We start from the raw sequence: 16,028 nt of genomic DNA on the forward strand, positions 1-16,028 counted from the left end.
GAAATGCAACTCTATGTATGTATAAATATGAAAAGCAAAACAAAATTAAATTCGAGCCAAAGTCAACGAAGATGGTAAATGATAAATTAAAAGAGAGGCAATAAAAACTGGTTATAGTAGACAATTTTAGCTGCATCATAATTAATATTATATTTTTAAATATATGTATATTACTGGTTGGAATATTTTTAAACTATTTTATTTCCCCAAAAACCCCATCTCATTATTAGGTGAGTAGTGATTTTACACATTTTCAATTTATTACGACAGCAATAATATTTGTGCAAACATATGTATGTATAACATTTTACTATTCAATGGCTTATTGCGTTCTTTGTGTTTTTAATCAGTTGAATAACTAATTAAGCATGTCTCCTTATGTGTATATAAGTAAATTTGCTTAAAAATGGTATTTCGTAAAACGAATTACAAACAAAAAACAAGTAATCTTAAAGCAAAATATTTTCTGCACTTAATGTTGCTGAAATCAATAATTTGCATTTTCAAATGCCTCGTTACGTACCTACACTTTTATGTATGTGCATACATGCAAACAAAAAGATGTTCATATGAGAATAAGAGAAACTGCCATCCCCCAGTCCATCTGTTATATTAGAATAACTAGGAAATACTCGAATCTATGGAATTTTGTACAAGAGGAAAAAGTTTCTTTATAGTATTCCAGGTATCCCTTTTCACACACATATATATGTATATGCAAATATAAATATATATGTATATGTAAATATAAATATATGTATATGCCATATTTACGTACATATGTATGTATATTCAGTTGTAAGGACATTACTTCATGCCCTTGTCAAATTTTGTACCTACTTGTTGCGTTTTTGTTTGTACACTTTTTCTTTTTGTTACCTACTTCTTGGTGTTATCAGTACTATTTCTGCTGTACTTTTATTGACCTGACACCTTCATCATTTTGTCGCTAGCATTTATGAGCTAGTAAGTTCACACTAATGAGTGCAGGTACTTACTTACATACATACATATGTACATATTAGTTTCCACCATTTTGGTTGGGACCTACATACATATACTTACATACCGCATTGTCTCTTGGTGGCAAATATTTAGTTTATACTTAAATCTGTCTATTTGGTTTAGAAATCGAAAAAAAAAATTATTGCGCACTCAACTGAAATCTTCCTTGGAACAGAGTTGGACTCCATGATAGAAAGTATTAGAAAGATATGAAACAACATTCCTGTTAATTGTAATACTTTTAATGACGAATTTAACTTAAGTCCCTATCCCGATTTTCAACTCCACTCTATTTTGGTTGAAGTTTTGAAATTCGGTTTTATCGATATCAAAATGAAAAAAGTTTCGGTTGAAGTAACTAAAATATCAAAAAATTGTTTGGGAGCAGTTGTAGTTGAACATTACTGCGTTTATTTAGTAAAAATATTAATAGAAAATGTTATACGGATAAATACACAAATTGTATACCTTGAACAGGATATATTAGGTTTACTACGTACTTTGTAACACCCAGAAGGAAACGTTGGAACGTCGGCCGATAACTCTCCTCTCCCCAGTAGTGAAGACACTTGAGGCCTTGTTACTCTCGATCTTCACTCACCACCTGAGCCTAGCCAGCCACCAGCATGGTTTCCGAAAAGTGCACAGCACCACCACAGCACTTAGCGTCATAAATGCTCAGATAGTTCGTGGCCTCAACCAGAAACCACCCTGCGAAAGAACGATCCTCGTAGCGTTGGACCTGTCAAAAGCTTTTGACACGGTCAACCACACAACGCTACTGCAGGACATCGAAAAAACTACGCTCCCTCCAGGGCTAAAGAGGTGGACCATGAACTTTCTGAACGGTCGTCAGTCATCCGTACTATTTCGTGGCGAAACATCTAAATTGAGAAGAATTAAACAGGGGGTTCCGCAGGGTGGTGTCTTCTCCCCGCTACTGTTTAACTTCTGCATCTCGAAACTCCCACAACCACCAGAGGAGGTTTCCATAACCTCGTACGCTGATGACTGCACGATATTGGCGCCGGGCAATGGAATCGACGGCATGTATTCGAAGGTAAACAGCTACCTCTCCGACCTTTCTCGATTCCTCACTGCACGGAACCTCACACTTTCCCCCACCAAATCCACAGCGACCATATTTACAAACTGGATGAAGGAGTATAGACTTGAGCTTAATATTGCAGTCGACGGCGTCAAAATTTCGACTGTCAATAATCCTGAGATTTTAGGTGTAACTTTCCACAGTCTATGCTCCTTCTCTCCCCATACGACCGCGATTATCGCCAAGGTACAGATCCGCAACAAAATCCTCAAGTCGCTAGCCGGCCGCACATGGGGAAAAGACACAGAACCGTTGTTGGCGACATACAAGGCAATCGTCTGGCCGGTACTTAGTTACGCAGCACCTATATGGTCGCCTGGATGCAGTGGCACGCAGATGAGGAAACTTTAGACCTGCCAGAACACTGCACTCCGGACCACGACGGGATGCCTTTTGATGTCTCCCATTGAACACCTCCACAGCGAGACACATATGCTCCCAGTTAAGGAGCATAATGAACTCCTCTCCAAGCAGTTCCTGCTGGGATGCTTTCGTAGAAATCACCCCTGCAGCCATCTGCTTGGAGCGGAACCGCCTCCCAGGAGCATCAAAAGGTCTTTCCTCGACTAAGTCAACGACGTCGTACAGTACGCCGACCGGACTTCGGACGCAACTAACTTTTGACAGGTACTGACCGCCATTCACAGTGGCGCCATCAATACCTTCACCGACTCCCTTCCCGTGAATGGCGTTCTTGGAGAGCCGCTGCCGCGAGAAACGCGAGTGACCCTAGCGCAACTTCGTTCTGGATATTGTAGCCGGTTAAACTCCTACTTATCCAGAATAGACCCTGACTTACCAAATGTAGGTCCTGCGTGCAACGAGTCTCCGCATGATACTGACCACCTCTTTGCATGCCCTACGAACCCTACTCATCTAACACCCTCCTCCCTCTGCTCCGACCCCGTCGAAATAGCTCGTTTCTTGGGCCTCCCTTTAGATGACGTCGACGACAACACAAGTGACCCTTGCCATCCTAACGAGGATTAGTAACTCCGTTAAAACAACAACAAAAACAAACGTTGGAGATCCTATAAATGATCAGAGGGATGAGCTGAGTTGATTTAGCCATATTCTCCGTATCCTAATAAAATTTTGCACACTTCCTTTTCGAAGTTACCATTTTTTCTTGTTTTACATATGTATAATATTTAACTATTTTTAGATAGTTATTTATTCAACTAATTTGAAATATTTATTTTGTAGAAATACATATGTACATATTAAGGTAAAACATTTTTTGGATTGCGAAACTGGAAAAAATGAGTTTGGTTGATATTAAATTAAATTACTTTCACTTAAATTCAACTGAGTGGAGTTGAAAACCGTAAAATGGGTTTAATATAACTTGTGGCTCTAAGAAGCCACCGCCAAAAGAACTGCTCTTGCGGTAACGAATAACGGTTTTGCAGTGGAACTGGGTAATAAGCCGTGACAATGCATAATATTTTGCATTTTTGTGGTGAAGTGTATACTATAAATATAAAAGTTATGGAAATAAGTGTTATGAAAACAAATTCTTTTGCCTATCCACACAAACAATAACGTTAGATATAGCGTAGGTATTTAATGCATATGTATAGGTTAGTAATTTGTTATGAATTTGTATGATTAATTTTTGAACATGTCTACGCAAATTCTATTTATTTAATATTAATTCACTGATAACTTTATTATTTATATTATATATGTACACCATTGAAAGTGTATATAAGTCGTTACAGAGGTAGAGGAAAATTTTAGTATTTTCGTAAGGGTAGTGATTTTCAAGTCATAAAACTTAGCCGCAACCTTTTACAAATAATACAGAAAAGTTGCTATATAAAAATTTTAATTTTGGCATTGTGTTCATCACGACGCTCTCATGGAATATGGAATTTTAGTGATAATGCCTTTACTGGCGCGAGCTAGACGGACGAAAGCAACTACCCTAGTTTATATTTTATGTGTTTTTAACAAACAAATTTCCACCGAAAAGATACTTTTGTAATCAATATTAGCTATGAAGTGTTGTGCTGTGTGTAAATAGTAACTAACTATAAAGGAAACGTCAAACACCTATAATTGCATCTGTTTTTCATGTGTTGTATGTATGTAAGTGGCTGGAGAATTTTATTATTATGTTTACATATGTACATATGTATGTATGTATTTTCAAGTGCTCGTTACTTATGAATATGGTTTGAATGGAATCAATCTAATTGTTCTAAAAGATTTAAATTTTTTTATTTAACATTTTACTTTGTTTTGAAGGTTTGTAAAAATTCTAAATTACAGAAATAAAGTTTTAAAAATGTTTCTTTCCTTAATTATATTGATATTGACATAACATCGATAAAGAAAAATATAAAAAATTGTCAAAATTACGACGTTTTAAAAAGTTTAATTTTAGGTCGTTTTTAGCTTGCCAAACAACAAAACTGGAACTGGAGCACTATATACAGAACATACAGAAAAAAATGATACCGATTTGTTTCTGAGCAATCACTCACACTCGTATAGTGTTTAGGGATAAACTGAGGCAAGCTGATAGAACTGATTGGGTTCATTTTAGCTGTAACTCAAAAACTATTTTAGATATTGATTTAAAATTTCAGTATGATATTTTTAAAGCCTATCAAAATATTAAAAAAAATAGTTTTTACTAAGAGTGCACATTATTCCTCGAAAAAAAATTACAAAAAATGTATTGCCCTCGATGAATATTATTATCGATGAAGCCACATTTTCATTCAAACCAAAAGATGGGGTTTTAAGCCCATGAAGGGCATACATATGTATGTATCTATATAACTTTTGGCTAACTTAAATTACATTTCTGCAACACTTTTTGGTCATGCAATGGTTTAAAATTTTAGCAGAAAAATAGACAAATATAAAGCTCTTAATGTTGAAAGATTGCTTCTGTTAAATCATGCTCCCCTTCTATGGACATAATTATGATTAGTATTTCTAAATTATCTCTTTGCATGGAATAATATTCTATAATTCTACAACTATAAAGTCGAAACGAACAAATATTCATAACTAAGTATAACATATCCGTAACATTCCGCCAATTTATTTTGGAAAAAGTTGTATATTGCAAAAATAGAAACAAAAACGAAATTATACAGGATATTCCTAAAATCAATTTTATTTAATTTTAGGTAGCGGTAAACTACAAGTAAATAAATATAGGAAAATAATGCTTGGAATAACAAATTACTTTTTGATACTTTTATCAGTTTTTGTTCGCTTGTCAATAACTCACAAATTATTAGAAGGTGTCTTAGCAAAATTGTGTACGTTTAAGTTTTTGTTTTCGAAGAATAACTGCAGTCAAAGAACTTTTATAATATTTTTCACGGACGCAGGAATTTACATTTATGAATATACATATGTTAATATAAGTTATTTATATTGGATAAAATGTATACATATGTATTTATATGTTTACAAATATTATGTTTATCTACAAATTTGTACGTGCAACCTGTTCAACGCCAACCTCGTCGACGTCAGCAAGAAATTAGAAGCTTTTTCATAAATCACATGTCCTAGTAAACCGATACATACGCTCTCTAATACCGTAAACAGTGACGCGCATCCGAGTGCATGTAAATATGTACATAGATACATACCTACGGGTGTGTGAATCATAAGTGAAGTTTTATATTTTATTAAATTTCTTTTGCATTTGTCTATATACATATTTGCTTTTATTTTTGCTGAGTACTACTTGATTTTGTAGGGCATATCATTAAACATATGCATATTTGTAATTGTAAGCAAACAATGGTTACATGACTACAATATGATCAAATTCTCATTAACATTGCATTATACAAATTATGAACATTGTCTTTTAATAAAATGTCAATATATTTAATTAATATAGAATATTATTTCTTCTCTTTGCAGTTAACAACGAGGTTTCGTCGCGCATAGTATAAAATATAATACACCAAAGTAGTTGTGCTCGCCCGTTTTTTTTATAGTGCGCGTTGTTGTTCCTTTGTTCGTGTCCCACATATGTAAACGCGTGTGTATACAAATTTCTAAGTGTTAGCGCGCTGCCTTTGACTCGATCATCCAGCAAAGTCTGTATTGTATTATCGAAAGGAAATAATGCGGGTCTAAGTCCGCTAAGTGTACAATTGTGCCGATTAGAAGTGGAAAGCATATTGTGAAGCGTAAACAAACCTATTCGTATGCATGCTCCCAAGCGAAGTTCGACTTAACATACACAAGTAGCCCGTCTCCAGAGCGGTCAAAGTTTCAAGTGCGTGACATTAACAACTTCTCCATAGATATATTAAAATTTATTCACAAGGAATGGTTATATCTTTCTTTTTCGCATGATTTTCTAATTATTGATTTGTGCTGCCTTTATTGTTTGTGTGTTAATGTTGGTGAATCACAATCACAAAACAATAACGCCCCTCATCACACTCTAAATCAACGAATATAAATGAATAATTAATATAATAATCAGTTGTTAAAATAAGTAAACGCATAGAAGTCGGCCATAGAGGCATTGATAAGAATTAACAAATCGGCATAAACACCAGAAGCGAATATAAAACAACGAAACAACCCTCTTCCCTCTAGGAAGTAGTAGTAGTTTGGAAGAAAAACTTTGCAAGCGTTAATTGATTGCAGCATCCATACGCTCTACTGTCGACACAGTCGAGATAAGTGCTTACAGCTGTGCACATCACAGCTGGAAATATTGCAATCGAACAGTTGCATTAAATTAGCGCGCTGTCGCAATTACACGAACGTCTCACCATTTGTGCAAAGATAATCTAAAAATAAATCTATTGTGAAAATTTGTATAATCCAAAAATAAAAAAAATTAATTTAATACAAAAGCGCGCAATTAATTAGAAGAACGTAAATTCGCGTAAAAATGCCTACTTCGACAGATGATGCCCTGCCAATAGTGGAGAATGAGGAGGCGCGTCCACCATCGCCTGCCTCAGTGGCACGGCGCAGTCCTCAGGACAACGAGTTGGATCTGCAACCCAGCGGTTGTGGTTCGTCGATGTGCTGCAACCCTACCAGCGGCGTGCATCGTTTCATTGCCTTGATTTTTATGTGCCTGCTTGGATTTGGTGAGTGGAACAATTATTATTATACATATTTCTTAAATGATAAAAAAAATAAATACATATACATACATACATATATATTTATACATATATACATTAATCAAAAGTCTACTCTAAAACACAAAACAATCTTTAGTCGGTCAACTGAGTCGTATTTTAAATGTTATGTTGGTGACTAATAAATTCATTCCCTTCATTTTTGCTTTGACGAATATTGATAAGAAATTAATATACCATATTATATGCCTTCCTACTTGTTAGGTTTGCCAACAATCACATTTTTCCATTTCGCGACTTAATTAATCTCGTTTCGTTTTTTGGGTCAACATGGATCAGTTACACTATCGTTGGCTTAATCGGCGTTTTCCAATTGATACTCACAGTAGTTATAATACTTCTTTTTTGCAATTAAATATTAAAGAAAATTATACGAAGCTTTGCTTAAAAATTTTCCATAAAACCTGGAGTCAACACAGTAAATAGTGAGCGAATTTCTTACTTTCTCGAAATCACATCAGGATTAACAACCATATTAATATATACATACGTATTACGTATATATACATACATATATGATGTAAGTTCAGCTTGACCCAGAGGTTGTCATGCCTTTGGTTATGACAACTGATAACTGTCCGTCATAGCAATCTCCATTTAATTCAAATGGACCGCATAATGCTTGGCGAATGAAATGATAAAATAAAAATGTTTGACTTGATTGTGCTCGTCTGCGTCGAAAGGGAATTTTAATTAAAATACGAGTTAAAATATGACAAACATATACATATGTACATAGATAAGTACATTGATAATGTCTGTGAATTGTAAAGATTTATGGGATTTTAAGTATCTCTCGGCGCGAGCTCGTTCAATAATCGTAAACATACATACATGCATATGTTTTAATGCAAGTTCTTTTAATCGCAATTATTCGCGCCAGCTATCTTATGTCTCTCGTGAAGATTGGACAATATCCAGACAAACTTTGTATAGAGATAAAAAAATATATTTTAAGCAGATAAGGAAAATATAAGGAATAAGGGTTTTTTAACAATAGGAAGACCTTCAAGATCACTTTATTTGTTGTTGTAACGGCAGAAAATATTCCTGATGTAATTTGAAGGAATGCTGCCGGTTTGACAGTTTTAAGCCGGATGAAAATCCTGGTCCGTTGTGATTAAGTAGCGGGAACAATCACTTGATTTTGAACAAATTTGGTTAAGGTTTTGAGAATGCGTCGCCGCTCGATTTAAATTTAATCTTGAGAGTGTGCTTACTAACGAAAAATTGACAAAAGTCACCCATCTGCTACCATATTCGCCAGACGTGGCTTTCTGCGGCATTTTACTTTTCCCAAAACTCAAAAATGTGCGCTCCGTTGAACGCAGCATGAGACGATTAGTCAGACGTTGACTTTCTTCTACTAGTACGTAAAAGAGCAGAGGTTGCATACAAAATTCATAAGTCTATTGAAAATGTGTGATCAGTGTTAATATTAAGCAAAAATAGTTCCATAGTGCAGCCCGCAAAGGCAAATCAAATCAACTTTAAAAACATAAGTATACGCATATAAGACATTTTCAACGCATACTTTTACTAATCTTCCTCCCCTAACTTCTAGGTTCCTATTTTTGCTACGACAACCCCGGCGCACTACAGGAGGTCTTCAAACATGATCTCAACATTACCACCACCGAATTCACGCTCATCTATTCCATCTACTCGTGGCCGAATGTGGTGCTCTGTTTCATTGGCGGTTTTCTAATTGATCGCGTCTTCGGCATACGTCTCGGCACAATCATCTATCTATTCATTTTACTTATTGGTCAATTGATATTCGCCTCGGGTGGCCTTTTGGGCACATTTTGGATAATGATTGTGGGACGTTTCATATTCGGTATCGGTGCTGAGTCGTTGGCTGTGGCACAAAACAATTACGCTGTGCTCTGGTTCAAGGGGAAGGAATTGAATATGGTGTTCGGTTTGCAATTGTCCGTGGCGCGTTTTGGTAGCACTGTGAATTTCTGGGTCATGCAACCGATATATGACTATGTATCGAAATTCTATACGGATCATAGAGCAATTGGTGTGGTGTTGTTGCTGGCGGCTGGCACATGTGTCTTGTCACTTTTGTGCGCTCTGATTTTGGGTGAGTAGAATTACCATGCATGTGTACCATATGCTTTTGGTATAGTACAAGGTAAAAGTTACGATGCACTGTTGTTGTTTTGTGATTTGTAGGCTGGATGGACAAACGTGCCGAACGCATTTTGCAACGTAACACCAATCCTTCCGGTGAGATTGCCAAGCTCAGTGATGTCACTACATTCAAGGTCAGCTTTTGGATGGTCTCAATTATCTGCGTGGCCTATTATGTTGCCATCTTTCCTTTCATCGCTTTGGGCAAGTAAGTAGCTGCACTCTTACTTTTGTTTATCTTTTTAAAAAAATTTGTTTTATTTTTCAGAACCTTCTTCATGCATCGTTTCCACTTCACACCGGATCAAGCTAATAACGTCAATTCGATTGTGTATTTAATCTCGGCTATTGCTTCGCCCGTTTTCGGCTTTGTTATCGACAAAACCGGTCGCAATGTCAGCTGGGTATTTTGCGCAACATTCACCACAATTGGCGCACATGCGCTGCTTGCATTTACACTTCTTAACCCATACATTGGTATGATCATTATGGGTCTGTCGTATTCCATGTTGGCAGCTAGCCTTTGGCCACTAGTTGCTTTGATCATTCCCGAGTATCAATTGGGCACAGCTTATGGCTTGTAAGTAACGATACATAAGTTATTCAACACATGCTTTAAGGCATATTTTTTTACTTTTCAACAGCTGTCAGTCTGTGCAAAATCTTGGTCTGGCCGTAATCACCATTGTTGCTGGCATGATTGTCGATCGCAGCGACGGCAATTACGTTTGGGTTGAACTCTTCTTTATGGGTTGGCTGACAGGTGAGTTTTAGTTATATTTTTTAATTATGTACATGTTTAATATAATTATTTCCTTTGCCTTGCAGTTGCTTTAATTTCCACCTGCGTAATCTGGGGCTATGACAAGAAGGTGAAAGGTAACCTGAATATGACGCCAGCACAACGTGTCCAATATGCTAGCGCAATGTATGTGAAATTCTAATGAAATGAAAATGCAAACGCAAACAAGTACATATTCAAATAAAATTTTTGTTAATCAAATACTCTGAACTCCTACATTAATGTGGCCAAATTTTTACAGGCGTGCTGCAAATCAGGATAATGGTGTGTACTCCAGTGATCAGGAGCCGCTGCTGGATGATTAAAAAGTATGCGAAAACAGTAGTTTCGGCAAACAACATCGTGAGCGTGAGAGCTAGAGAGATCGAGAGAGGGAGAGAGTATTAGAACACACGGATTACAGGGCGTGCGTGGCTGGTGGAGGCTGTAATTTGCAGTAGGCCAAACAAAAAACACTAATCATAATAATCCTTGTAGTTATTGTAATTGTAACAAAATTGATTTTCGACGGTACCACCAAATAGCCTATTGGCGCATATCACTACTAACCTATATTCATCTGCATATTTAACGCGATCCCTCAAATGCACTTATAGTGTTGTTCTTTATGCTATACCTATTGGTGATTTTTTTGATTTTTACATTTTACGAAAATATTTTTTTTATCGATACATTTACAATTTAGTTAAAAACCACATTTTACAACATAACCAATTTATTTTTTAAGCGCAAATCAAACAATTTAACACATGCAATATATATTCTTTATTTAAAAACTCGTAACGGCGTTCGCAACAAAATACAACATGTTAGATCAAAGCTGAACCTGTTGTAATGTTTTCAACATTTGTAAACACTAGTATTTTACAAGCATTTGGCATTTCTTTAGCAAATAATTTTTAGGCAGCAAAATTATGTAAATTTCCAACAAATAAAAATAAAATTTAAAATAAAGACAACAAACTATTTAGATAGTAACATAAAGCAAAATTTTGTGAGCGCGTTAAGTGTTTGTCGTCACTGTTGACGCAAATTTTAAATATATAGCTTTTAGTGGCAAAATTAATGTTGTAACATAATGTTAACTATTTCTCTATATTAGCAATGGAATCGCTTCGAAATGTGTATTTATTGTTGACTTTTAAATGTATATGTGTGTATTATGCGCATTAGAGAAAAATAAAATTAAATATATACAAGCAAACATAAAATAAATGATAATACAATAAATCTCTCACAAATATCATAACTAAATTTTAGATTAAAATATATGCAACTAATCAATTATCATATTTACAAATATACATACAAACATATAATATATCATAGAAATATTTATATTTAAATGCTATAAGTGAATGTTGAATTTGGCTGCGTGCAGACGGTTGTGCGCGGCTGCGGATGAGTTGTTATGTGATTTAGCAAAAGACCAAGAATAAAGAACAAAAAAAAAAATACATAAATATATACATACATATTTAAAATAACGATGTATAAAGAACTAATGTTTACAACCGAATAAATAAAAGAAATTAAGCTTACACAAGACATTTTTGTTTGAATTTAACACTATAAGCGTAAAAATTTTCAACGCTTTTGTGGTACATATTTTCACTAAAACTATTTTTTGTTTTCTTTTGTAATATTTAAGGTTTAATTTATATATATATAACACTCTTCACGCGTTTTTTGATTTTCCTATATCCCAAATAAATTAACTTTGCCACGAACTTTGTAACACACTGAAGTTGGAGATCTTATAAAGTATATAAATATATAAATGATCATGGTGATCATGACGAGCTCGTGTCTACATATATGGGAACCAGTCACTTAGTTTTTGAGATATCGATCTCAAGCTAGGGTATGTCATTTTCTCTTCAAGAAGCATAGCGCATACCTGCCCCACTAAATGAACGAACACAATGAAGTTCTTGTGCTTTTAATTTGACAAGATATCTTTACAAAATTTGTCATGGAATACTATATATAAATGTATAAACTCCGAGCAAATTGTTCACATCAATCTTTTTTTCATAATTTTTTTAAATTCACAAGCCGAAACATAATTAATTCCGTGCAATTCTTTTTCTATATTATTTATTTACTTATTCATTGGGCTTAAATTAATGTAATTTATGTTAATTCTTTAATATTTTTTAACATTTTCAGTTACATCTCATTAATAACAAAATCGTGAAAGTTTTACACCATTCGTAGCATAAAAAAATTGTGGCGCAAAAGCTGTACGCATAACTTTATTTAGTTTAAAATCTTGAGAAAACATTATAAGCATTTATTTACATCGATATTAAAGTCACCGCAACATTATTTATATTTATTTTTATGAACTTTGTGATTTTTTAACGCGCTATGGTGTTGTAATTCTTTAATATATTCCTTTTACTTTTTATTATCCACTTATATTTATTACTTGCGTATTCGCAACATTAGTTTCTTTCTATGTATGTGTTTGCAGCTAAATAAGAATAACAACAATTAGTTTGCGATCGTACTACACAAAATTTTATTTCGTACTGTATACACACTGGTGGCATAAATAATATTCATTTAAATATTTTTATACAAAGTGATTAATTATGTGGAAAATTATATAATATATTACTTAATTTCTTTTATTTACAAAATTTTAATTAAAAATCATTTAACAAAAAACCCGTGTAAGAAAAAATACGCTTGTAAGATTTAATTTTTTTTTTACCTTAAAAGCAATTTTCCGAATAGTACCAAAATTTCGCGACTGCACTGTACTAAATTTCATTACGTACTGTACTACTATTAATAACTTTTGTTGCGTACTGTACTACTATTAATAACTTTTATTACGTACTGTACCACCATGGCAAACTTTTGCTGCGTACTGTACATATTACGAATGGTTTGCGTCTGGGCTAAGCAAAATGCTGGTTGCTTGCTGCGATTTCTGCATTTCTGGGCGCCTGGTGCAAATCGTCCAATTTGAGTTGCGGACAAATTGCAGCGACACGGCCGAGGGTGGCCAGAAAAAATAAATGCGAAAAACTTTGAAATGGCGCGTTTTTCAGTTTGCGCTGCACCTAACGCAATTTAATTAATTTTAATTTAATAAATTAAACTAATTTAATTAATTAAAGTAATAAATAAAAAAATTAATGGAAAAAACTCTATTTTTGTGTAAATTGCTTTTTATTGAAGATTCTCTTAATTTTGCATATGAAGATTTTGTACATTTTCATTATTTTTTTTTAATAATATATATTTTTGTTTAGCTTAATGTTTGTCTTCTCTATTAATAATATTTGTTTTCTTATTTTTATTAAATTGTATTTCATTTTTGTATAATAGATGCATTTATAAGTATATGCATGTGTATGTTACACACGTACGATAATACACATTCTTGGTATATGCTCCGCTTTAATTTTAACATTATTTAATTAAGTGTTCTATATAGAATTTACATGTTTACCGCAATATAACTAGGTGAATATTTAGTAAGTGCATTTACAAGTACATAAATCGTATTTCTTAATATACTTATCATATATATGTATGTACATATGCATATGCGTTTGTATATGTATAAACGCGTTTATGTACATTTATAAACACGTACATATGTACATATTTATAATCTACATGTAGATCCAACTAAACTACTTATATGGCCCCGCTATTCCACAAGTGTTGCTACATAATTGTTACTTTAAGTTAAATCGTAAGTTTTACAAAATAATAACTATTTAAGGTTTTGCTTTCAATTTTTTTTAGCAAATAAGAAATAAAGTGTTATTAGACTAAAATGTAATTCATAATTTTATATTTATTTGGGCAAAATATTTTTTTTTTAAATTTTTGGCAAAGATTTTATTTTTTTAATTTGTTTTAACTTCCAGATATTTCACTTTTCAACCGTCAGAAAATCTGTGGTCAATAATTTTTCATTGAAAATAGTACATTAAAATTTTCAAAAATATTAGAAAAAAAAACATATTTTTTAAATATCATCAAACATTTTTTAGTGGTTTTCAAAAATAATTTATCAATTAAAATGTAATTAAAATTTAAATATTTTTTGAAAAAAAATTTTACTCTTTTAAAGAAAAAAAAAAACACTTTTTGAATTAAAAAAAAATACATTTTTAATTAAATATTATTATTAATTATAATTTTTTTAAATAATTTGAAAAAACTGATTTTTTAAAAAAATTAATTAAAAACCACATTTTTAATTTAATTAAAAATAAAATTGTTTAAATTAAAAAAAATGTACCTTTTACTGTTTTTATTTTTTGGCATAGATTTTTCATTAACTTTTCGACTATCACAACATCTTGTTTTTTTGAAATTGGTATAAAAAATTTTCCAAAAATATTAAAAAATATGTTTTGTAATGAAGATATTATTAAAAACTGTATAGTTGTGTTTTAGATTAATTGAATAATTAAAATTCACAACTTAATATATTTTTGAAAATAAGGACTTTTTAGTAATTTTTTTCATATTCTATTTTAACTTTTTTGGCATAAGCTTTTTTCAACAAATTTTCCGCCAAAAATTTTTTATTAAACAAAAAAATTCAAAAAATAAAAAAATATAAGATATAAACAAATATTTTTAAATTTTACAATTTTTTTAAACAAATAAATTAAAATCCTTTCATACATGCCAAAAAATAAAAAAAGGAAAATTTCATAAATCTGAAAAAAATAATAAATTTTCAGCTCTGAAAAATGCTTGTCGAAAAGTTACATATCAATACGTGCCGCGCTTGTTAAATGTGATGCTCTTTTTTTACAAAGTTCATACTTTCTTTCAAATATTTATAAAGTTATTATATTGACAATTGTATGCGCCAACTACTTCAAGTGATAAATGCAAAATGGAAACATTTATGCCTATAAAGTTAAGTGCAGTTTGTGCTGAGCATTAAAAAAACTACAACAACAAAATTATTTAACAAAACATTTGCAAGTGATAAACATACATATGTACAAGTGCGCAGGCATATACACCCAGACAACATGCTAAAAAGAGCAAAGAGTTGATTTTTGCTCACCAGTTCATTCGCTGATTTTCATTAAAAGTCGCCTTAGGCGATTCTCATATTTTGTCACAAATACACACAAAACATATGCATTAGTTAAGCGGTTATAGCTTTTGGTTTTAAAACATATTATCTTCAGCTCCTTCGATTTCATATTTCATTTTTCACTTTAACCAAAATGTGCAATGTGCAGTTTCATAATTTTTGTAAATTAACTAATGCTATTTTATCTTTCATTTATGACACTTCGGCCATTGAAAGTTTGTTACTTATTCGTTTTTTAGAAATAAATGACTATATAACTACTCATTTTCCATTTGGGTGACATTCGCTAATTGCAAATGCACTGTACATAAAATATATACATAAAAATACATATGTATGTATGTGTGCAAGCTTATGCTAAGCTAATGTGTATAAAGATCGGTTTGCTGCAAGTAAATTTCAGTTGCAAGTGGTTTAAAGTAGTGAATTATATAACATTAACTAACGTAACATAAGTGTAGTCATTAAATTAAATTAATTAATTCAGAAATAAAATTAAAAAATAATAAAAAATAAAAAATAAATACATAAAAATTAAAAAATAAAATTAAAAAATTAAAATAAATACATTTTAAATTATTATCGTCATTAATTATAGTTAAATATAATAATTATAACAACACAAATTAATATTAAATTGACAATAATTTTAAAATAATAAAGTGTATAATAATTAACAATTAATGTTATTTAATAATAAGCACGTGTTTTCTAAATTTAATTTAA

At 32.2% G+C, this 16,028-nt stretch overlaps 1 protein-coding gene across 3 annotated transcripts; it reads left to right on the forward strand.

Moving 5' to 3' along the window:
• The first annotated feature begins 88 nt into the window (after positions 1-88).
• Positions 89-11,758, forward strand: LOC120767720 (major facilitator superfamily domain-containing protein 1-like). 3 transcript variants are annotated; one of them, XM_040093917.1, is made up of 9 exons: positions 89-230; positions 6,017-6,377; positions 6,591-7,212; positions 8,831-9,358; positions 9,451-9,616; positions 9,677-9,988; positions 10,053-10,171; positions 10,237-10,336; positions 10,452-11,758. In XM_040093917.1, the coding sequence occupies exons 3-9, from the start codon at positions 7,008-7,010 to the stop codon at positions 10,513-10,515; spliced, it is 1,494 nt and encodes a 497-aa protein (XP_039949851.1). In that variant the 5' UTR covers positions 89-230; positions 6,017-6,377; positions 6,591-7,007; the 3' UTR covers positions 10,516-11,758. The 3 variants fall into 3 exon arrangements, with proteins under 3 accessions (XP_039949851.1, XP_039949852.1, XP_039949850.1); XM_040093918.1 differs by having other exon boundaries at positions 6,017-7,212; positions 10,237-10,378; XM_040093916.1 differs by lacking the exon at positions 89-230 and adding an exon at positions 3,885-4,207 and having other exon boundaries at positions 6,017-7,212.
• The last annotated feature ends 4,270 nt before the right edge of the window (positions 11,759-16,028 follow it).

The sequence above is a fragment of the Bactrocera tryoni genome, chromosome 2 (genome assembly GCF_016617805.1).
Source record: "Bactrocera tryoni isolate S06 chromosome 2, CSIRO_BtryS06_freeze2, whole genome shotgun sequence".
In the NCBI taxonomy this organism is placed as follows: Eukaryota; Metazoa; Arthropoda; class Insecta; order Diptera; family Tephritidae; genus Bactrocera; species Bactrocera tryoni.

Bases quoted from the DNA above. Each gene is read 5' to 3' on its own strand.
- LOC120767720 (XM_040093917.1), top strand. From the start codon at position 7,008: ATGCCTACTTCGACAGATGATGCCCTGCCAATAGTGGAGAATGAGGAG. The intron at 7,213-8,830 runs GTGAGTGGAACA...CCTAACTTCTAG, and splicing joins TATGTGCCTGCTTGGATTTG to GTTCCTATTTTTGCTACGAC. The intron at 9,989-10,052 runs GTAAGTAACGAT...ACTTTTCAACAG, and splicing joins TTGGGCACAGCTTATGGCTT to CTGTCAGTCTGTGCAAAATC.